A 22980-nucleotide genomic window follows, 5' to 3' on the forward strand; every position below is an offset into this window, starting at 1 on the left:
TGTCCTGAACAATATATGTAGTCATTAGCCCCCCCATTAACCCTTCTGACCCTGGCCCTGCAGCAGAGTGGCTGCTCACTGGCTCCTCTATACATGTGCAGCACCCTATAGATGTCCCCATGTCCTGCTGCCCAGAGTAGAGGGCTCCGATGTGAGTAGTCCCATCTATTGAAGTTCACCTGCTCTGGTGTTGCCTTCTATAGTAGCTGACCCTATAGAAGATGCCCCCCTGTAAGGTGTACCCCTAAAGTAGATAGTCTCATGTGCTGATGTTCCCTATATAGATGGCCCCCTGTAGTGTTGTAATGACAACTGATAGAATAAACATATTGCAACTGACGGTTTTTATTGAAAAAAAGGATATAAAATCTGATGACAAATGATGCTTTTTTGGCATCAGTTGCGACATCTATTGTGGTCAGTTTCTTAAAAAAACTGAAACGGATGCAGTGGTCCCTGAACATACCATATTTATTGGTTCCAGGAAGTCCATTGCATGTTGAAACCCCTGTACGTTGAGGGGACTGGAGCAATTTTAGGGTTTTGTACAGATCACACAGGGTCGCAGAAAAATAACATGAAGTCACCCCAAAGGAGCAACTCATCCTGGCCCAGGTAAAGAGCAGCACAGGACATGTAGTATCACACTATGCAGTAGAGAGTAAATACCAGACACACAGCAGTACAGGACATGTAGTATCACACTGTACTGTAGAGGAGAAACTAGACACACAGCAGTACATGACATATAGTATCACACTGTACTGTAGAGAGGAGATACTAGACACACAGCAGTACAGGACATGTAGTATCACTAGACACACACAGCAGTACAGGACATGTAGTATCACACTGTACTGTACAGAGGAGATACCAGACAGCCAACCAGTGCATGCAGTTCACTAATACTGGGATTTTACCAGCAAAATGGACACTTTCATTGGTCGATCAGCTAGGTTTTTTTTGTTTTTTTTTTACATGTTCCGCAGATCTGGACTGTCTGTAGCATTGTATGTTGAGTGTGGTCTCAATAAGGAACATTGTATGTTGAAAATATTGTATCTTGAGGCCATTTTAAGTTGAGGGATCACTGTATACAGTATGTAAACTTAGCCTTATTCTCAACTTTTCTGCAATCTTCCTTTTTAATATGTTAATTAGGCAGTTTGATGCACTGGGGGTGGGGCTACAGCTCTTGGTGCAATGACCCACTTGCCAGTCCTCAATGAATACTCAGCCAGCGCTATGCAGTGATGAGAAGCTGGAGTGATGGCACTGCAGAGCACCATCTCAATATTCATGAGACGACAGTGGGCAGATCTGTGCACTAAGGGCATCTTACTGCCCCCAGATCACAGAATCCCTGAATTAGCATAATATTAAAATGCAAGATTGCAGGAAAACAGTGCTGAGGGTGAAGTTCATCCTCTTGGCATCCTCCGATCTATAGTGTTATTGATGTCATATTTTGTAGATTTAGTAAAGCCATTACAATATGGCGCTCACCTTCTAAACATGTAGAGCTATTTACATTCCTGGAAACTTAAGTAAACACGAGTGCTAGGCAACTAGCCAATGAAGTACTGACCCAAGCCTTAGCAGAAGAACACAAACCCCCGGAATATTTATTATATATATATATATATATATATATATATATATATATATATATATATATATATATATATATATATAGCCTACCAGCTTTGAATAAACAAGATCCACCTTAAGGGCCAGTTCACACTGAGCAAGATCGTCGGAATCCTCACACTGAGGAAACGCGGCGTAATTCCGCGACTGAGCTCTCCGCCGCGAAATCCCGCTGTGCTCAGCGTGCTGCTGTAAGTGAATGGAGAGGGCACATGCTCGTCCGTTGCCGCCACTCTCCGCTCAAAGAACAAACCTGCTCATTCTTTGAGCGGAGAGGAGAGGAAGCAGACGAGCGTGCGCCCTCTCCATTCACTTACAGCAGCACACTGAGCACAGCGGGATTTCGCGGCGGAGAGCTCAGTCGCGGAATTACGCCGCGTTTCCTCAGTGTGAACTGGTCCTAACCGTCAGTGTGTTAGTGTGGTTACTTTGTAACGTGTAATTCAGAACACACAGTCAATAAAGAAGCACTTTTGGGGTGCACCCTTATCAATAGGAACATGTTAGGTCAGCGCTCACTGCCTCCTCCTTCCTTACGCGCTGTATGTGCTATTGCATGCACAGACGTTGAACAGGGAGGAGCGGGAGCAGCAGGGAGCTGCCTGTACAATCCTTAGATCGCCAGGCGCACCATAGAAGAGAGTAGCATTCTGCTGCCGCAACTCCTGTTACGCAGGGCGACGGGCAGACCAATCAATATCAATATTGTGATTTTAGCATGTCGGCTGATCGTTTTCTACATGAGCTATTACACTAAACGATTATCAGTCAAGTAAGACCGATAATAGTTTTGTGTAACAGTGCCCTTAGTTTAGTGGAACAGTCAGCTCTAGAAAACCCTGGTTCTTTCAAAACTTTTTCTATTGGAAAATTAAGAAGGCCACAATGTCCTTTTAAACGTACAGCGCACCCTTCTCCAGATCTCTGCCTCAAAGAAACGGATACGTCAAAATGACATGCCTAGGTATCCCTGCATGAACTGGCATGGGCCCTATTGATTTTAATGACCTGAGCGTAGCCAACTGCGGACTCATTTCAGTAACTTTTGGAGTTTTGTCTCGGACTAAGAAGCGTTGTTTGCTGTACTTTTCAATCTAAGACTAAACCTGGATATTCTCAGAAAATGATCTAAATTGATCACTAGCTGATTATGCTCAGGCCACTAAAATTATTAGGGCTCGTGCAGATCTGAGTAGGAATGTGTTTGCCTGTCATGGTGACACTTTCCCAACATATCCATGCCTTAAAGGCACATCTCATAATGTTAACAAGCACTAAGATAAAAGGTTTTTAATAAACCTATATATTTTAATAAACCTATATATTTTCTCCGTTTGACTGGGTCAGCTATCAGATTGAAAATGTATTTTTATTTTTTCCTGCACCGCGTGCGAATGTTCCCCAACTAGGAATCAGGGTGGTCTTTCAGTTCTAACTAGTTCCAAACGCAAATTCCAGTACAGTAGCCTCCTGCGTCACTGAGCCCGGCCCATATGTTCGTAACTGCGCCGAGGTCTTCACTCAGCCTGACATGCACAGTACAGAAGTGTTCAATCCCCGATGCCTGTTTCCTGTACGGTGCATGTCCAGCCGAATAAAATAAGAGGTTTGATGAAGATATGGGCCAAACTAGGTGACGCTAGAAGCTACTGTACTGAGATAAGGCCCAGAGAGGTGTGATTACATTAAAAGAATTCCTGTAGCCAGTAACAAGTTAGGACTGAAAGACCGCCAATATTCTTAGTTAGAGACATTTACATTTGGCACAGGAAAAAATAAATAAAAGTAGGTTTTTGCCCGATAGCTGGCCTGGTCGGGGAACATATGTTAGGAGACATTGGATGGAGTTTATTAGGAAGGAGCTTTAAATGCAAAAATATAGTGACTGGTTCCCTTTAAAGTTTGATATAGATTCCATATATAGCTCTAATATCCTGATTGTGACCTTAAAGAGCTTTTCTAGGATAAAACTACTGACAGCCTATCCACAGGATATGCTTTCAATAGTTGATTTGCCCTGCAGCCTGTGCCCTGCAGCTTGTAGTGAGCAGGTGGGGGGTGGGGCATAACAAATCTGGCACCGATTGGCTAGTGCCCAGCCACCCAGGGTTTGAGATCTGGTCAGCTGACTGTAACTTTGGCTTATATTTGAAATTTACTGCAAAAAGCCAGCAAAATGAAGCTAGGCCGTATTTTCAGGGTAGGTCTTATTTTCGAAAAAAACACAGTATCATCAACTAGTTCCATCATGGTCCCTCAAAACTTTGGGTCCACATCGAGAAAAAGCTGCACTCCTTTGTTCTCATTGTAGCCTCAGGCTAACCAGTAAAAGACTTCCATTTATCATCCCTGTTCTGCAAATTATAAGGACTAGTGAAATAAAATAGTCTCTTTTTAATAAACCTGGGCAAAAATTTCCATTTTTCCATCTATATTATAAAATAATCCTTAAATCCTGCAGTTATATCGTTCAGACCACTTGGGCTAAAACTAAGCCGAGATTTCCTCTTCTGTGTGTGGTGATAAGAGAAAGCTGCTGTAAAGTGATCTGTACAGCATTACAGTGTTAGGTGACAGAGGAAACAATAGCAGCTCCCTGTGGAATGACCTCTTCAAAAATTACAGAGTACGCTCAGTAACGTTTCACATTCATCACAAGGGGACAGAGTCTGTCTATTGTGCTCTATATCCATGAGCCTTGCTGTAAAGCATGTCACTAAATGCTGTTAAAAACAGCTCAGGCAAGATGGCAGCCTCCACAACAATGTACAAAAAGTGAAATAAAAAGGTCAAAAAATAGAAACAGATTAGAATAAGAGAAGTTTCTGTATCGGAATAAAAGGCGAAAGAAAATTTAGGTGACAGATTGCATTTAAAACCAGACTGAAAGTAAACAAAACACACAGTCACACTAAACATTGCATCCTCCCTTTTTCCCTACAAAAGCCTCACAAGATTAATGAAGAAGAAGCAATTATTTGTAAAACATAAAACCCTAAGAGTGGCTACTTGACTAGTAATTACAGACAATGGATCTTAATGTCTCCTGACTCCGCTCTCTATACTGTAATTACTTTGCAGACAATTATAAAAGATGTATGTATTTACTCACCTACTAACACATCCACCCACCACATACCTCTCTAAAAACTAAACATACAGTATAAGGAGGAATGACTACTTCTTATCATCATGCCATACTGGAAGTCGCAGATGTAACGTAAAAGGAAGCTGTCAGAGGAAATTCACGTTCCGAACTGCTGACACTGTCAGATCAGGGAGACACCTGGTAACTCTTATATATCTGTCTGTAATTCCAGAACATAGAAAAATGCTTTTAATATATAGTAGGAAGAGTCAATGAGGCTTTCTAAACTTCCCAAGTGCACCAAGCTGTTAACACCTTGTTACTCCCCTCTTCCATACCCGATCCTGTTTGGGATCTACGGCGGGGCAGCGCACTGATTGGCTGAGCGGGATGTGCCAAGAACCCCCGAGGCAAGCCGGAGTGGGGAGCAGGTGAGGTATACGCTCCGGCGGCGGGGGGGGGTTAACAGGGACGGCTGCCGACAAACTTGCAGCGGGATGTGCATCCTGCTGCGAGTTTGTCTGCCCATAGAGTTTACTGGGCAGGGATCCGCAGCGGATCTCGCTACGAATATGCATCGAGAAATACGCTGCGGATCCGATACGTGTGAACGTACCATTAAAAGTGAATCTGGAGTTTCATGCTATATGGACTTCAGGCAGCATGAAATAGAGAGAGCCTCGCTCTTTGCAGTGAACTATGATTTAGGTTGCTTGCACACAAGTGCAATTAACAGTTTGTATACTCTCTGTAATTGTTGTATAGACTGTTGTAATAAGAGAGCCAGTCTCTGTTACAGGCTGCCTATAGTTCGGGCAGCATGAAACGCATGACATGTTTCCTTTAATGCTTCCGAGTTCTAATGCTGAATCTGTAATAACATAGCCCCCAAAAACCATTTGTTACTTCTAGTACAGGGGGTCTTTGGACTCTCCTGTTGTACCAATGCATGCGCCTTATGGTGTGTTTACACAGAGATTTATCTGACAGATTTTTGAAGCCAAAGCCAGGAATGGATTTGAAAAGAGGAGAGATTCCAGTCTTTCCTTTAAGACCCATTCCCTGTTTATAGTCTGTTCCTGGCTTTGGCTTCAAAAATCTGTTAGATAAATCTTAAACGCACCATTAGAAAACCACTTTAACACGGTTAGGGCAGTGGAAGCGGGAAGTTTTGCCTGTGAAACAGCTGTAGCCAGGATGCACATGGACTCACCTTAATCTCTCTGCCCATCACCATATGAAATGTAAGGCTATGTTCACACTACGTAAAACTACGGCCGTAGTCCGAACCGCAAAACTACGGCCGTAGTTTTGAGTTTTATGCCTTGGCTGCAATATATCCGAACTACGGTCGTACAATGCACACTACGTATCAGACAACGGCCGTTTTTTTCACGGCTCTGTGAAAAATGAACATGTCATTTATTTCCGGCCGGTAATGTTTCAACTACGGCCGTGGATTTCAATGCGGCCGCGCACTAAATATTTATTTCTGCAAAATTAAACTTGATTTTGAAATAAAAAAATTTGTGTGGTTTATTGGGCTGGGCGCAGTATTCCATATAAATGACTTGTCTCATCCCGCTCAGAAACAAGCTAGGAAGCAAAATTATACAACGGCCGTAGTTTCATGACTAGACCGTATGGCCATATTTCTACGGCCGTAGTTTCAGGCGCACAAGCCCGGCCAGGTGAAAACAACAGCGGTTAATTTACGTAGTGTGAACATAGCCTAAATATGGATTGAATCATTAAAGCAACAATAAAAAATTTAAAAAGACAATCTGTGCTGTCCAGTCGGTGTCTTCATTTTTTCTTCGCTTCCTGGTTTGGGCTTTCCCATGATGCACTTTGCCTCCTGTAATGTCTAACTGACTCTGTAAAAAACTGTTAGATGGCTTACATCTTGTTCAGCCAATCAGAGCTGAGCAACCTGAGTCATCTGACAAAGGGAGGCTGGCTTAACAGGGCTTAGACCAGCCTCCCTCTTGATGATGTCATTGTCACAAAATGGCTGCCACAGAGTAGCCTGGGGTCAACAGTCATTAGGAAAGAATGAATTTACTTCACTTCCTGGTGGAGGATTGAGGGGGGGAAAGATAGGAAAGGAGGGCAGATGGGTGATTGAAGCAGGGCAGATGGGTGATTGAAGCATATTACAAAGTTATATAACTCTGTAATGTGTTTCAATTACTGGGAAAAAGCTTTTCACTGGAGTACCCCTTTAAGACTGTGGAACAATGACAAGCCTAGGGCCTTATTCCCACGTCCCGTAATTTACAGATCCGTATTCGAGTTAGTGTACATTATTGTCTATTGGGCTATTCATACGATCAGTGGATTACAAGGACACAAACCAATACTGAAATAAAAAGGACATGTCCTAGTGCAGACCCGGATTATTTTACGAATCCTCTCATACAAAAATCAATGGGATTTTTTTTTTAAGGATTGCAACCTGTTTGGCATCCGTATTTCCATTAAAAAAAAAGAAATACGGATGAGTTATAATTGACATGTAGAGGAAAAAAAGAATTTACAGAAATACGGATGCACTAGATATGCTCAAGCCGTAATTTTAGCGGATTGTACGGGTAGATAGCCGGAGGAATCTACGGACTTGAAAAAAATACTGAACGTGTGCATAAGGCCTTAGGCTGCATTCACATGTTCATTGTTTTTCCTGGTCCATGATTGTGGTCTGCTAGCTACCTCTGTTATACATGCAAAACTGTCCATGTCATCAATTTTGCATCTGTGTCCGTGTTTTTCATGGCGCTGTTTAAAGCATTTTAAACATTGATTACATCACATCCGTGTTTTTCACAAATGAAAACGGATGTGACATCCATGAAAAACACAGATCTCATTGATTTCTATGGGGAATTTGTTCTGTGCTTCCGTTCCAAGTAATGGCATGTCCTATTTTTTAACGGCACAGATCATGGATTCGTACAGTTACGGAACGCCTGAATAATCCGATACAAAGCAATGGGCTGTAAAATTGTCCATGCACACGGACAACTTCTCAGGACGTGTGAATGCAGCCCTAGGAAAGACGTTTAGGGGGAATTCATCATAGTCAGCACTAGTTGCACAAAAATGCAGCTTCCCCCCCCCCCCCCCCACACACACACACTTTAGGTCGTGCTCACCAAGTGCATAGCCATATTTACTACATTTTATGCTACAGGGATAACTTAGTTGGGAGCTAGCATAGGTTTCAGAAGCCCAGCACACGGCATCCGCTTCACTGCCTGATTTATTAAGAAGTACGTCCTTTTAATAAATCTGGTTGGGAAGAAGCAGTGCAAATCCATGTAAAATGCTGATCTTGTTGAATCCACCCTTGCTCCTTAGGATACTATATGGTCGTAAGCGTATAGAACTTCTAAAGCTCCTTATTAAGGGCATATACTTTATTTTTTTTTAAATCATAGATTTATGTAAAAACTAAACAGTTTGGCTGTAAAAGCACTGAAATTTCATCAATTCAATATATTTTACAATCAAGCATTTTAACCTGTTAGATACTGAAGGATTAGGCCGTACATTTACTCACAGCATGAAAAGGTTAATATATGTCAAGCACTATCTCTCCAGATAAGTAAAAATGAAAATCTGCGCTCCTGATATTCAGAGCAGTGGAAAATAAACAGACGGGCCCTGTAGCCATATATCCAATCTGTCCCAGCAAAACGTCTGACAGCTGCAACACTAACAAAATTAACAGTGGATGAATTAGTACCAGACGCTAAACAGTTGCCATGGAGAGAATCATCCTTCTCGGTTTAGGTTCCAGCATGGTAGGGGGTGGGAGCAGAAAAGTCCATAGAGGAAAAAGCAAACTGGCCCTCTAAATGGTCTCTTCACCCGGAGAGAGTGTGCGTCAGGAACAGAACACGAAGACCTCCTTATTTTAAATATTACTTATGCTGCAGAATTACTGAAGAAAAACTTGCAATGAATAATATCAATAAGATACTACAGAGCTAAAAGTAGTAGTAAAACACATTGCAGAAAGGTTCTTGGCTACAGTCACCAGAGAAGAAGAAGAAAAAGTTTGCTGTTCCAGAAGCTAGAAAGTACATAGTGTAATTCCTATATTGTAGCATTAGAAGGACCTGGTGATCAAAAATTTGGGATTATCTGTTTCACATAGAGAATTATACTACATTTTGTAATAAAAGTAAAAAAAAATAATAATAATTATGCTCCGTGCACGGATGATGTGATACGGACTGGAATTCAGAACTCCCAGCATCATAATGTTGCCGGGGGCGCAGAAACTGTTTAAAGGGGGTAGTTCAACAAAACATTTTTTTCTTTCAAATCAACTGGTACCAGAAAGTGCCAGAGATTTGTAATTTACTTCTATTTTTTTTTTTTTAAAACTCAAGTCTTCCAGTACTTATCAGCTGCTGTATGTCCTGCAAGAAGTAGTGCTTTCTTTCCAATCTGGTGAGCAGGAAAGGTTTTCTGTCGGTATTTCAAACGCTCTTGGCAGTACCTGTCACGGACAGAGGTGGCATCAGAGAGCATTCTGTCAGACTCAAAAGAATACGCTACTTCCTGCATGACCTACAGCAGCTGATTAGTACTGGAAGACTTCAGATGTTTTAATAGAAGTTATTTACATATCTCTGGCACTTTCTGATACCAGTTGATTTGAAAGAAAAAAAAAATTTCCAACAAACCAACCCTTTAAAGGGGTATTTTTTTTGCTGGGACCGGGGAGGAGGTGGCCGAGGGAAAAGACGTCCACTCACCTCCTCAGTTCCAGCGGCGCATCCCGCATCGCGGCGCTCCAGTGCCCGGTTCCCGGCCGCTTCCGGGTGTCTGACGCGGGCCCAAGACGTGACGTCTCAGGTCCGTTCAGCCACTCAGTGAAGGAGGCGGGATCCTGCCTCTGTCACTGAGTGGCTGAGCGGACCTGAGACGTCACTTTACAGTTAAGCGAAGCTTTGAATAGTTTTTAAGCTCCCGCCATCATTATTCATTACGTTCCAAAGTCTGGTCCGTAGCACATCGTCCGTCCATGAGCCGAGTGTAATTACGGAACGTGTGACTGCCCCCTTGCTGTAACTTTGCATCTTCAACGTTTATGCATTCATGCACTGCCTGATTCTAAGAGGGGTCTCTACCTCTAGAACCATCACCTACTGCAACAATACGGTTCTGTGACCTCCATTCACCAACTCCACATTTTGTTACAGAACTCCACAAGTTCTGTGTCATAACTATCATAGTACTAGGGAGTTGTACTGCATATATATTAGGGTATGTTCATATCGCGTTTTTGTCCACACGTCGGGCTTCACGTCGGGAATCAGTGAGAAAAGGATGCTGCCGTGCAGCCCGACGTGCAGCCGACGGCCACAATGACTTAAATAAGCAGGACGGAGTCATTATGTGACAACGTTCTGCTCATTTACCGGACGTACACGGCTTTTGAGTCCTGCACAAAAGCCGTGTACGTCCGGCAAATGAGCAGAACGTTGTCACATAATGACTCCGTCCTGCTCATTTAAGTCAATGTGGCCGTCGAATGCGGAATTACAGCGAACGATTAACGATAATTTTAGGTTCAGATCTAAATCAACGATCCACAACATATGATCGATTTTTCGATCGTTGCCTGCAATTACACAGAACGATTATTGTTCATATTCGAACTATATAACGATTTTTCGCACAATAATTGTCCCGTGTAATAGGGCCCTTAGTAACTTAGTAAATACATTAATTACTATGGGGGAGATTTATCAAACATGGTGTACAGCGAAACTGGCTCAGTTGCCCCTAGCAACCAATCAGATTCCACTTTTTATTTCAAAGATTCTTTGGAAAATGAAAGGTGGAATCTGATTGGTTGCTAGGGGCAACTGAGCTAGGTTTACTTTACACCATGTTTCATAAATCCCCCCCTGTGTATTATAGTCCTGAGTCGCTTCAGGTGTATAATACAACACTACCTAGGGAGAGAACATGGGAGGATACATAGTTTTATGTAATTTTACTTAGTATTTTATAAACTTCTGTTTACATGCTGCTAGGATACAGAGTCCTGCTTCCCCCGACCACACACAGTAATTGGCGGCTTACCCTGAAATGTACTGTCATTCAGCATGTGTGGGCAGAGAATAGCAGGACTCAACTGTTTTCCCTATTACTCCCATTATCATTTATAGGTTACATAATAAAAATACTGAACCACATCGTAGAAGATTATGTATCCCTAAGCTCAACACCTTCCCTAATATCATAGTCTCCGCTCAGACAAGGCAGCATGAGAGCACCAACAAGCCTTCAATAAAGGGGTTATATGACAGACAGTTCAGCACTGGCATCAGACAGGCCTGGTGTGTTTGAGACTCATTCAATATGCGACATGCATGCTGATGCCCATTGGTTGGCCAACGTAAAGGGGGTGGGGTCTAGACCTTTTGGCCGTTCAAATGGCCGGAAAGGGGGTGGGGCCAAGTGTGGTGTTGTGGGCGGGGCTAAGTGGCACTAATGCCGCGAGGCCAAAATCTGCAGTTGATAAAAGATGACTTTTTACTTGAACAAGCACCATGACGTATGATATAAAATAAGGTATGAAAACCGCTAAATTTACCCTTTACACCTGTGTAGAGATGTCAGAATGCAAAAAGGAGGTGACAGTGTCACTTTAAGCATGCATGGACTTCACTTGAAATTCATCACAAATTCTGTAGTGTGAACATACCCAAGCTAAGGACACATAGGGAGCTGTAGTTTTGCAACAGCTGAGGAGCAACAGGTTGGGAATTACTGCATTAAATTTCTTAAAAGGGAAACTAAGAGCAGATCCCTGTAGGGAAAGTGATGAAAATTCCAGCAATGATCTTCTTATGTTGATCCATTGCACTGATTTGAAGTATTCTCAAGGAGAAAAAAAAAAAAAAAGTAAAATAATCTCCTTTGGTTCACTTGGAGTTCCATAGCTCCTCAGTGCACTCACTGCCCAGATCTTGAGGTTGAGCAATCTAGCCCAGCACTTTATAGCGCTGTTACCATGCAAGATCTGGGTTATGAAGGGAGATGTCACTACTTATGCATATATGAATATACATAGGTAGGAGGTTAATGAAAGAGTCGGCGGGTGGGCGAGACAGTGTATTGAGGGGGTGGGGAACACCCCCAGTGCACCAATAGAGCTAATTAACATATTTTGTTTGCTTGAAAATACTCCAAAAAAGGTGCAACGGATCAAGATGAGAAGAGCATCGCTGGAATCACCTACAACTACATAACAGCAGGTTCGTACGTACGAACCTGCTAGGAGTTTCCCTTTAACATCATAAAAACATCCCAAAAATAAACATGCATTACAGGGCACTGCAAAGTAATATGGGGAATTACAAAATATGAGAGACAGCCCAGTTTATCACATTAACGTGTCTGTATTACAGCTGCAAATCTCTGCGGATCTAATGACCTGAACTGACCGCCTCATAACTATCGATCACAGGATCTACGATGAGGTCAATTTGAACCATTACACCTGCAGTAAGGCCAAACCGGACATTGGGGCATAACGACTACTTTAAAATACCTTCATATTAGGCTTGTGTAAAATAGGGATAACTTAGGGCCGTTACACAGGATGATTATAGTGCAGAAAATATATTACAGTTATCTTGTTCGAATTTAAGGGATAATCGTCCTGTGTAACTGCAGGCAACGATCAAAAAGTCGTTAGTGTTGTTGACCGTCCAATTAGATCTGACCCTAAAATCATCGCTAATCATTCGCTAATCCTTTGCTGTAATTCCGCATTTGTTTACTAATCGGTCAGTGTAATTCCAAATCGTTCCGTCAATTGCCGGGATCAGATGGAATAAACGATCGTAGTAACAATCGTTGTAACGATCATAACTAACGACTATCGTTCTGTGTAATATGGTGAACGATTTCAGGTTAACAATAAACAATCTTGTTTGAAATCGTTTATCATTAAAAATCTATTCATTTTATCTGCCCTCCCCCTCCTCCGCATATACTCACCACAGGCGATTGGTGTCCCGTGGCAACGCTCAAGTCCGGTGCACGGCACACGCTGATGTGACCCGCTCCTGTGACCCCCCTCTTCTGTCTCCTGTAACTGAAGGACACAAGTCACGCTTTCCAATGCATTCTCTATGGAAGAGTGTGACTTCCGGCCTTCAATCACAGGAGACAGAAGCGGGTCATGTAAGCGTGCGCCGGATTTGAATGGCACCCCGGGACCGGTACGAAGCCACACCGCGGGACACCGATCACCTGTGGTGAGTATATGCGGCAGCTTCTTTAACTTTTCTCTGAATCTGCGTTACTGCACTTATATTCATACACACAGGCAAAATCTATATCTTATTTTATTACGTAGTAAAGTAATTGATAGACCCGTATAATTATATACTGATACAGAATCAGAATGTCAGTGTTAATAAACGTTAGTTACACAACACAATGTAGTTGCCAAACGTATCTCTGCTGCTAGAAGTGAAGTTTCTTGCGACACATTGCATTCATCTACATGGCTAGTCCCTCTGGTATAAAAGCAATGAAATGCTTCAGCAGCTAGTAAATAAAAAAAATATGTATGCCTCCAAAGGACGAAGAGCAACAGACTGGCATTTGCTGGCAAACTTCTATGTGATGTGTGCAGGCGGAAGTAATAAAACCTCCTGCTAACCCTGGTGGGGACTGCAGCCTGCTGTGGTGGGGGCACTGTCACTGTGCCATTTCACCACGGTCTGTTCAGCATTGGCATCAGACAGGCCTGGTGTGCAGCTTGAGACTCATTCAAATCAAAGACACAGTTCTGAAGAGACCAGTTGCAACATACCACACATGAGCGAAAGGGTCACAGTAGGACCAGGGCTGACGCTGTAAAATTTAATGACTTAAATATCGTTAAATAAACTGTTATTACTTAAAGGAGTAGTGCGGCAATTTACTTTGTCTGCTTAATTAACACACAATATGCTACGTTTACAAGGGACGATAATTGGCCCGATCGCACAATTAACGATGTTGGAGTAACTTTTTTTTTTTTTTAAATAACGATCAGCGTTTAGACGGTACGATATATCGTACGGAAAAATCGTTTTGCGATAGTTTTAAAATTGCCCGCACGCAGCCTTGCCCCCCGCTCATCCACAGCCCCCTGCGCCAGCTCGATCGCCACCCCGATCGCCACCAGCATACCTTACCTGCTCGGCGTAGTGAGTGTTCGAAATTCCCGGCTCCCCTCTTCAGTGCATTGATTGGCTGAAGAGGGGAGCCGTGAATTTCAAACAGCTCCTCTTCAGCCAATCAGTGCTGCCGTGCATTGATTGGCTGAAGAGGGGAGCCGGGAATTTCAAACAGCTCCTCTTCAGCCAATCAGTGCTGCCGTGCATTGATTGGCTGAAGAGGGGAGCCGGGAATTTCAAACAGCTCACCTTCAGGCAATCAGTGCTGAAGAGGAGCACTGATTGGCTGAAGAGAAGCTGTTTGAAATTCCCGGCTCCCCTCTTCAGCCAATCAATGCACTGAAGAGGGGAGCCGGGAATTTCGAACACCCGACAAGCAGGTAAGGTATGCTCGTGGCCGGGGCGGCGGGGGCTATCGGAGCAGCTGCAGGGGTGGCGATCGGAGCGGCGGCGGGGATGGAGATCGGAGCCGGCGCTGGGGGCTGCGGATGGGCGGGGGGCCAGACTTTCGCGACGACTGTTTACACGGAACGATCTGCAATTTTTTTGCGAACGACGAACAACGTTTTGAGAACATGTTGAAAAATCAAAATGAACGATTTCTCGTCGTCGTTTGATCGTTCGCTGCGATCGTTCGAATTCGATTGTTTAATTCGCACAATAATAGTTACGCGTAAACACACCATTAGTTATATAACTTTGTAATGTGTATCAATAAGCCATCTGGCCCCGTTCCCCCCCTTTGCAGCGTTTTCATTGGCTGGAACGCATCACATGGCCTGAGCAAGCTGGAAAGCCATGTGATGCGCCCCAGCCAATGAAAAGGCTGCAGAAGCGCATGTGACTTTTCTCTCCCATTCACTGGTCCGCAACACGGAAGTGAGGGAGCTCTGAGGATGGCGGCTGGAGATGACGGGGACGCAGCCGGCGGGAGATTCAAGCGGTGATCATCACCGGAGGGATGTTAAGTATAAAAGCTGTGTGTGTCTAGTTTATGTGGTTTTTTTTAGTTGGTCCGCTGAAGTACTCTTTTAATGTCTTCTACTCAATGAGGGAACGTAGTTCTAGGAATCAAACAGAGGAGGCGCTTGACTAGGTCAGCAGTGCGGCTCTTTCATTTTCAGAATCGGTGGAAGTACTGGCAGTCAAATCCTTATTTTTCCACGTTTCTAATGAATTAATGGTAATTTAAGCCAGAGTAATTAAAAACCATACATAAAGTTCTATTAGGGCACATGAAGATGTACTATGAGGTCACCCATTTAGAGTAACCTTCCCTTTAAATAATTAAAGGAAATGTGATAGTTTTGTTAATTGTTTTTTAATTTTCCATTTTTCTATCTATATTATAAAATAACCCTGAACTCTTGCAGTTTTCATTCTCCCCACTAGGGCTAAATGTAAACTGAGACTTCCTTTTGTATCTGTGGTGATAAGAGGAAGCTACCTTAAAGTGATCTGTACAGCATTGCAGCTTAAGAACTGTAGATAGATGGTGTCAATACAAGACAGCAGAAGCTCCCTGACGAATGACCTCCTCAAAGGTCACAGAGCATGCTCAGTAATGTTTCACATTCATCTCAAAGGGGACAGGCTCAGTCTATTGTCATCTATTTCAATGGGGCTTGCTGTACAGCATGTCACTAAATGCTCAGGCAAGATGGCAGCCCCTTTAACAATGTACAAAAAAGGTAAAAAGAAAAAAAAAATTACACTCAGAAAATAGAAAGATTAGAATAAAAGAACAATTTTTAGTATCTGACTCTAATCAGTAAAAGAAAATCTAGGTGACACATTAACTCAAAACCTATTGCGCCAATCGCGGCTGAGCAGCTGATGACGCGGCAGAGGGCGGCTGGCACGAGGGACGGTCGGAGCAGTTCGGCCGCCCGCCCGAAGATTACATCATTGTCACAAGATGGCGGACGGGGGTCGTCACGGATCAGGTGAGTATAGAGCACTACACTTCCGGGTCTGGCGTGGGTAGGGGGAAACACAGGGAAGGGGGCCATTCACTAACATAACATACATTACAAAGTTGTTTAACTTTGTAATGTGTGTTATTTAGTGAATAATTGTTTAGCGCCGCACTACCCCTTTAAGCAAGACCTAAATGAACATTGACCAAGTAAGTGCCCTATTACACGGAGCGCTAAATAAGGCCAATTATCACTTTGTTTAAGGGTCCATTTACACAGAAAGATTATCTGACAGATTATCTGCCAAAGATTTAAAGCCAAAGCCAGGAATGGATTTGAAAAGAGGAGAAATCTCAGGCTTTCCTATATGACCTGGTTTCTGTTTATAGTCTGTTTCCGGCTTTGGCAGAAACCTTCAAACCTTTGGCAGATAATCTGTCAGATAATCTTTCTGTGTAAATGCACCCTGATAGAAACAACAATTAACCGAGGATCATGTCTTTAGGTCCGGACCAGGTCCGACCAGCAATCACGCATCACTATGTGTAATAGCAATGTGTGGCTGACAGCTCACGACTGAACAAACTGTTATACATTACCTCTCTACACTCCAGGTCTTCTCCAGCCCTCAGCTTGCAGTCCCAGGATTGCAGCTGCAGCTTCAGAGCGGCTCAGCCAATCACTGAAGCTGCAGCCATGGTGCTGGGAGTGAGAGTGGAGAACAGAAGACCAGGAGCATAGAGAGGTAATGTATAACAGTTTAGGGCAAAATGATAAATCGAGAGGTATAAGCAGATCGGCCTGTCAAATAGGACCCTTAGGCAAAGATTTTTTTTTTTTTTTTGCGCAAAGAGGTTCTTGTGAGTGTGTATCGCACAGGACATGTAGATGCAGGATAAAGCTGCATTTCTCTCGCCTATTTGCCTGTAAAGTAGATTTCATTCCAGTGCAAAAGGAAAGAAGAGAACCTAAAATTTTAGTTCTAAATAAAGTGGTTAGCCAATTTAGGGTCCATTTACACGAAACGATTATCTGACAGATTATCTGCCAAAGATTTGAAGCCAAAACCAGGGATGGATTTAAAAAAGGAGAAATCTCAGGCTTTCCTTTATGACCTGATATTTGTTTCTGGCTTTGGCTTCAAATCTTTGGCAGATATTCTGACAGATAATCTTTGTGTGTAAATGGACCCTTAGGGCCCTATTCCATGGGGCGATTATCGTTGGCATAATCGTTAACGATAAACGATTTCAAACTACCGCTATCGTGAACGGCCTCAAATCATTACATGGAACGATAATCGTTACTTATGATCGTTCTTGCGGTCGTCTTGCCGTCGCTATTGCGTTCGTTGCTACTGCGAACGGAGTCTCATTCCATGTGAACGATTTGCGAACGAGCAACGATAAAAATAGGTCCAGGTCTTAGTAAGCCATCAATGATTTCTCGTTCGTCGTTTAATCGTTAACGGCTATTCAACCAAACGATTATCGTTTAGATCCGAACGATGTAACAATAATTCGAAAGATAATCGTCCTGTGGAATAGGGCCCTTAGACTTGGTCTGAACAGTCCGAGCCACTGTGATAAACCAGACTTATTCTTATAGGGGGGAGATTTATCAAACATGGTGTAAAGTGAAACTGGCTCAGTCGCCCCTAGCAACCAATCAGATTCCACCTTTCATTCCTCACAGACGCTTTGGAAAATGAAAGGTGGAATCTGATTGGTTGCTAGGGGCAACTGAGCCAGTCTCACTTTACACCATGTTTGATAAATCTCCCCCATACTGTCTAGGCCAAGTTCACACTGTATAAGAATAAGATAGTTTTAGTAAATCTGGGCCACTATTGACCTTTAACAGACTTTGGGGTATGCCTTATGGAATAAGCACTTTAAAAGGGAACTGGTCAGGTGGAATGAGCATATAAAACTGCTGGAACCACTTTAAGGGCAATAAAGACAGCCTCCTGACACTGTTTACATCCAGGACTAAATACAGCTGTATTTAGATGACAGGAGCACAACGCAGCTAGTGACACCATTCAGCAAGCGTGACTGACAGCCAGAGGCTTCTATGTCGCACAATGTCAGGACATAAACCATCTCTGCCTGCACAGTACGTATCCGGGGTGTGATTACAGAAGAAGTGCTGTGACTAGTCGTCACGGTGCTCCCCACCCTAATAGCTAAATACGGCATACGGTGAACGGTAATATTTTAATATTACACTCCTGGGTGTAATAGTGACTACACCGTCAAGAGACATGTCTAACACACAAAAATGAAGAAATCCCAGCAAGATCTTTCCCTAAGAAAGTCCGCCTATTAATATCAACAGGTTTCAGTGGACAGGTGGCTTCTCATGCATCCTAATGTAAGCGAGGACCGGGCCCATTAAGTTAGGACATCAGAGGAGAGTTAAGCAGATCCGGCGGTGGAAATAGCTGATTGAGCATCTTGAACAGCTACTAGTTAAAGCCACTGATTATTCTGATTACTACTGTTACCATTATGTTAATTTTTTTTGTCCATAATTTTAGCAAAGCGCACTACAAGAGCACAATTTATTAGCAACAATCTTTTTAAAAAAAAAAAAAAAAAAAAAGAAGCTATCTATGCAATGTCACTTGACCTGAACTAAACAAGCACCAATAAAGCCCTATTGCTTGGCAGCAGAACCTCTTAAGAGAACAAAACAGGCCACTCTGTCAGGAAGAACCACATCTGGGAGCCAGCCGAGCACATAATTAGCTTGGTGATTAAGTGATTAGCCATCTTCTGCCCAGTTCTGTCAAAATAATAAAATGGGACTTACAAGCTAAATGAACTCGGTACACAAGCTGCACAAGAGCTATTTAAAACCTACGTGCTCTGGTAGTTTACATGAAATGACCACCACCAGGTCTGGCCAAAGAAAATCATATAATTTGTCTGAGATTTACTTAAAGGGGTACTCCGGGCAAAGACTATAATTCAATATGATGTCCATAATCCCAAGTTATATAGCTTTGTGATGTACTGTATTTAAAAGTTTTGGATGTTTACTCCACTTTTCAATGCTGGAGTCCATGTCTAATAGGTTTTTCCTCCAGCGCCATCTTGAGACGTGACATCAGTGCGTGCATCACTGGCCGTGGACGTTGCTTTCATCAGCGGCCTTAGGGTCCTATTACACAGGTTGATGGTGGACCAATCAATACTGTAAACGAACGCTGATCTACTAGATTGGCACTTATTTCCTGGGCCTATTACACGACTTCATAATCATTTAGCAAGGGCTGCAGGGACATTGTTAGCGATGTCCGTGCAGCCTTTGCCTAAATAGTTTTTACATTACCTATCCACGTTCCCAGTCTCCTTCTGCTTTCTCCCTGGTCCTGCGTGCTGCAGCCTTTAAAGCAGCCCATTAAAGCTGAAAGGCTGCTCAGCCAATCACTGGCTGGGACCGCCGGGTGATGCATAGGAAAAATCCTGCCAGTGGCATTCCTAATGATGATGATGATGATGATGAGGGAAGGGAGTAGGGACAGAGAGGCGGTGCGAGCATGGGCACTCTAGGCCACGCCAATTTGACACAGGGCTGCAAGTTTAAAATGTGATTCTTACAACAATAACTGCATCACCTGCCGAGTGGATGTCAGGACAGATCTTAAATTAAAAGCAGCTATCACGGTACAATATGTTTGGGGAGGGGGGGCAGATTGTGGGTACAAAGTCGCTTTAAACCTATTTATGAGACAGTTAAATGGAAGAAAAAAAAAAAAAACCCTTCACCAAAAATTATTTAAAAATATGTTTAACACAAAAACTTGATTTAAGCAATAGGTAATTTTCTGATGACAAATTAACGAGGTTTTAAAGAGGATGTACCACCAGGCGCCGTTCGATCCATGGCTTAAAGTTAAAGAGGATGTACCTGGTGGTACATCCTCTTTAAGGCTAGTTTACAGGCTAGTACCGCATCTCAGCAGATTTCTCGCTTGGTACAGTTATGGCTTATGGCTCTGCCAGAATGTAGCCACTGCCACTTTACTCATCAGCTGCCGGACTTTAAGCAAGCTAATATATCACCTGCCTGCACTCCCCCCTGCTTCTCCAGCTCCAGGGTCAGTGACGGCCCGCTCAGCCAAACACTTAGCTGTCACATTGCAGGCGGTGTCGGGCTTGTATCGCGACCGCCAAAAGGTGAGCAACACCATATCTGAATTAATTGGACACAATATGCTACGGTTCATTGCCATGTTTTTATTTGCGTCTGAGGAAAGAAGTTCCGAGCCACCTTGGATCCTGTTGGACTGACTCCCTAGATTTTGCACTCTCTTTTAGTAGCGCAGCCTAAACCTTTCCTAACCCAGTAAAAGCATGTTCAAAAAAAAAAAAAAAAACTGCAGAAAGATAGAAGTGATGCATTCATGACACTAGGTCTTCATTCTAGTGGTACGGCGCCATTCGGGTCAGTCTGGCAGTGATGTCACGGCTTTTTTGACCCTCTTCTTTACCCACTGATTTTGAAGACCGGAACTGAAGGCCTCCAATGCATCTCTATGAGAGAGTTCTCTGAGATGTATTGATCAGACTTCTGGCCACTGGAAATTGATCATCAATGATAAGTGTACATATCAGACAGGGGCATGGGAGGAAATTAAAATAAATAAATAAAAGTTACATTGCTTAATGTACCCATTTTCACATTTTAGATGTAAAGGTACAAAAACTGACATTAAGCATTAAAAGAGCCCCAAACCATTTTTTAATATGCAACAAAAAAATTTAAAAAGTCAGCAGTAGGAATAAATGTAATGCTATATTATGCTAATTTCACGCAGCTTTTTTCAGCATTGCTGTTGCCGTTTTTTTTTTTTTTTTTTTTTTAAACAAATAACACGTAGCCAGATGCTACCTTAAAACCTTTAGCAAATTTCTGAAATGTCTGCACCCAGAGTTTTGGGGCATTTTTAGGGTTTGCAGCCGTTTGGAGTGGGTATTTTTTTTTTCATTCTGGTTGTTTTTCCCATTTCACACACATATATATATATATATATTGTAAAACAAATCACTTGCATATCCAAGAAAATTTTCTCATAAGTAGTAACTGAAAAACAGATGGTTCTTTCCACAACCCAAATATAAGCAGGTGAGGTGTTCTGTATCAATAAACAACACTGTATAAGTGAAGAAGGAGTTAATCAGTTAACTCTCCCCCACACACAACTTCCTAGGTGGCTGCAAACCACCAAAACGCATCTGATCACTAGCAGAGTTGATCAGGTAGCAGTGGGTTAAAATGAGAGGGCTTTAATCCATTACAGTATCTTTTTTTTTTTTATTTACTTTTTTTCTTGTATGCCATTATTATCACTCCTAATATATTTATAGATGATGTGGGGTATAAAGGTTTTTTACATAAGGACTTACTTTTGGCAGAGCTGGCTGAAGAGCATTTTGGGAGTCACCGGTTCTTTTCCTGGTTCTTTCATACTGTGCAAAAATAAGACCACCGCCGATGTGAGAGGACCAGGGCTAGGGAGGCTGATCACTAACTGATCCTGTTGGGAAAGTAAAAATTAAATATTAACAAACTACAGTACTAATTTACTGATTATTATTTTTTGTCAGATTATCACCTAACGGACATTGAGAAGTGTATGTTCATACTTTACAAGGGTGATATTCAGCAAGAATTCAGAAGTACAGGAACAATAGTAACAACTTTAACCCCTTAAATTAAATGTTAACATTTCTATTTTGTATAAAATTAATTTCTAGACATAAACCTTATAGTAGTTTTGTGATAAATTGTTTATAGGGCCTTGTTTAGACATAGTGATAAATTATAAAATTTTGGCTGGCCCCCCAGGCCCCCTGCAGCTTGGAGTGAATCTGGCAGCTGTAATCCAGGTTCCAAACTGGTGACAACTGTTTTTATTCCCAGAGTTAAAAAAAAAAAAGGCATACTCTCTCAAACCCTCCACTGTCCTTTGTCATGAGAGTCTCTACAGCAACAAAGTATAAAAAAAATTAAACTGGTGCCTTTCACATATCTATTTGTGCTTCCAGGATGTAGGATAATGCTTTTATTCTCCAGTGCTCAGTGAAGTTCTACAGTTCGGAATCCCTCCTTGCTCCCCTTACCATCCTTATCCCTACTTAACTGACAGTCAGGGCTCAGTTTCCTTCCTGGAAGCACAGCTGTATATAGGAAAGGTGCTTCTACCCTTTTACTGTCTGCCACCTAGACAGATCTCTTTGTTCCCAATGAGTTAGCACAGTAAGGTAATATGAGAAGCTCATTTTAAGCACAGTTACCAAGTTTTCCTCATTAAGGCAAATCTTCAATTTTGCAGCCTTTTCTTTCATTCCAGACAGCGATTCTGTTAACATGTGTGTATGGGCAAGATTCTGTAAAACAGACAAAAATCATCAATTATATGGGCACTGTCACACATGAGAGATATATCAAAAGTTTTTATCGGTCTATGGAGCCATCCTGCTCCCATAGACACAGAGCAGGGAAAGGGGGACAGCAGCACACGTCTCTCCTCACCTGTTCTCCTGTGAACACTAAGCCCTTGACTGATAAAAAAAACTTTTGAAATGTTAACGGTTTTATTGAGAGACAGGTACTCTTTAAGCCGCAAAACATGTTAGAAATGAAAATGATCAAGTTAGAAATGAAATTCTGCTTTTATTACTATTAAGGGGCCTTCTAGTAGTTTTGTTACATTACCGGTATAATTATATTTGTATAAATATTGGATCATGACTGACCATTTTCCTCTGAACCAACAGGTCTGCAGGGAGAAAGATTTGTATGAAGTGTTTGGACTGCTGCTCCATACAGGTCTAAGGGAGAGTCGCTTATCTAAGCCCTATGCTGCATTCTTCCCAAGGTGACTTAGGGCCCTATTACACGGGACGATTATCGTGCGAAAAATCGTTATATCGTTCGAATTTAAACAATCGTTCTGTGTAATTGCAGGCAACGATCGAAAAATCGTTCGTATGTCGTTGATTTAGAACTGAACCTAAAATTATCATTAATCGTTCACTGTAATTCCACATTCGTTTGCTCAAGTTTCGCGTTTTTTCACTAATCGGTCAGTGGAATTGCACATTGC

At 42.4% G+C, this 22980-nt stretch overlaps 1 protein-coding gene across 4 annotated transcripts in view; it reads right to left on the reverse strand.

Annotated features, from left to right (window-relative positions):
* Positions 1 to 22980, reverse strand: part of USP45 (ubiquitin specific peptidase 45) — a 90833-nt gene that overhangs the window by 43894 nt on the left and 23959 nt on the right. For all 4 annotated transcript variants that reach the window (XM_069974759.1, XM_069974760.1, XM_069974758.1 and 1 more), the window contains exons 7-8: positions 22169 to 22261; positions 21278 to 21408 (exon numbers count right to left, since the gene is read on the reverse strand). In XM_069974759.1, the coding sequence (XP_069830860.1) occupies positions 21278 to 21408; positions 22169 to 22261 (224 nt within the window). The remainder of the gene's footprint in view (positions 1 to 21277; positions 21409 to 22168; positions 22262 to 22980) is intronic.

This window comes from Dendropsophus ebraccatus, chromosome 6, assembly GCF_027789765.1.
Source record: "Dendropsophus ebraccatus isolate aDenEbr1 chromosome 6, aDenEbr1.pat, whole genome shotgun sequence".
NCBI lineage: Eukaryota > Metazoa > Chordata > Amphibia > Anura > Hylidae > Dendropsophus > Dendropsophus ebraccatus.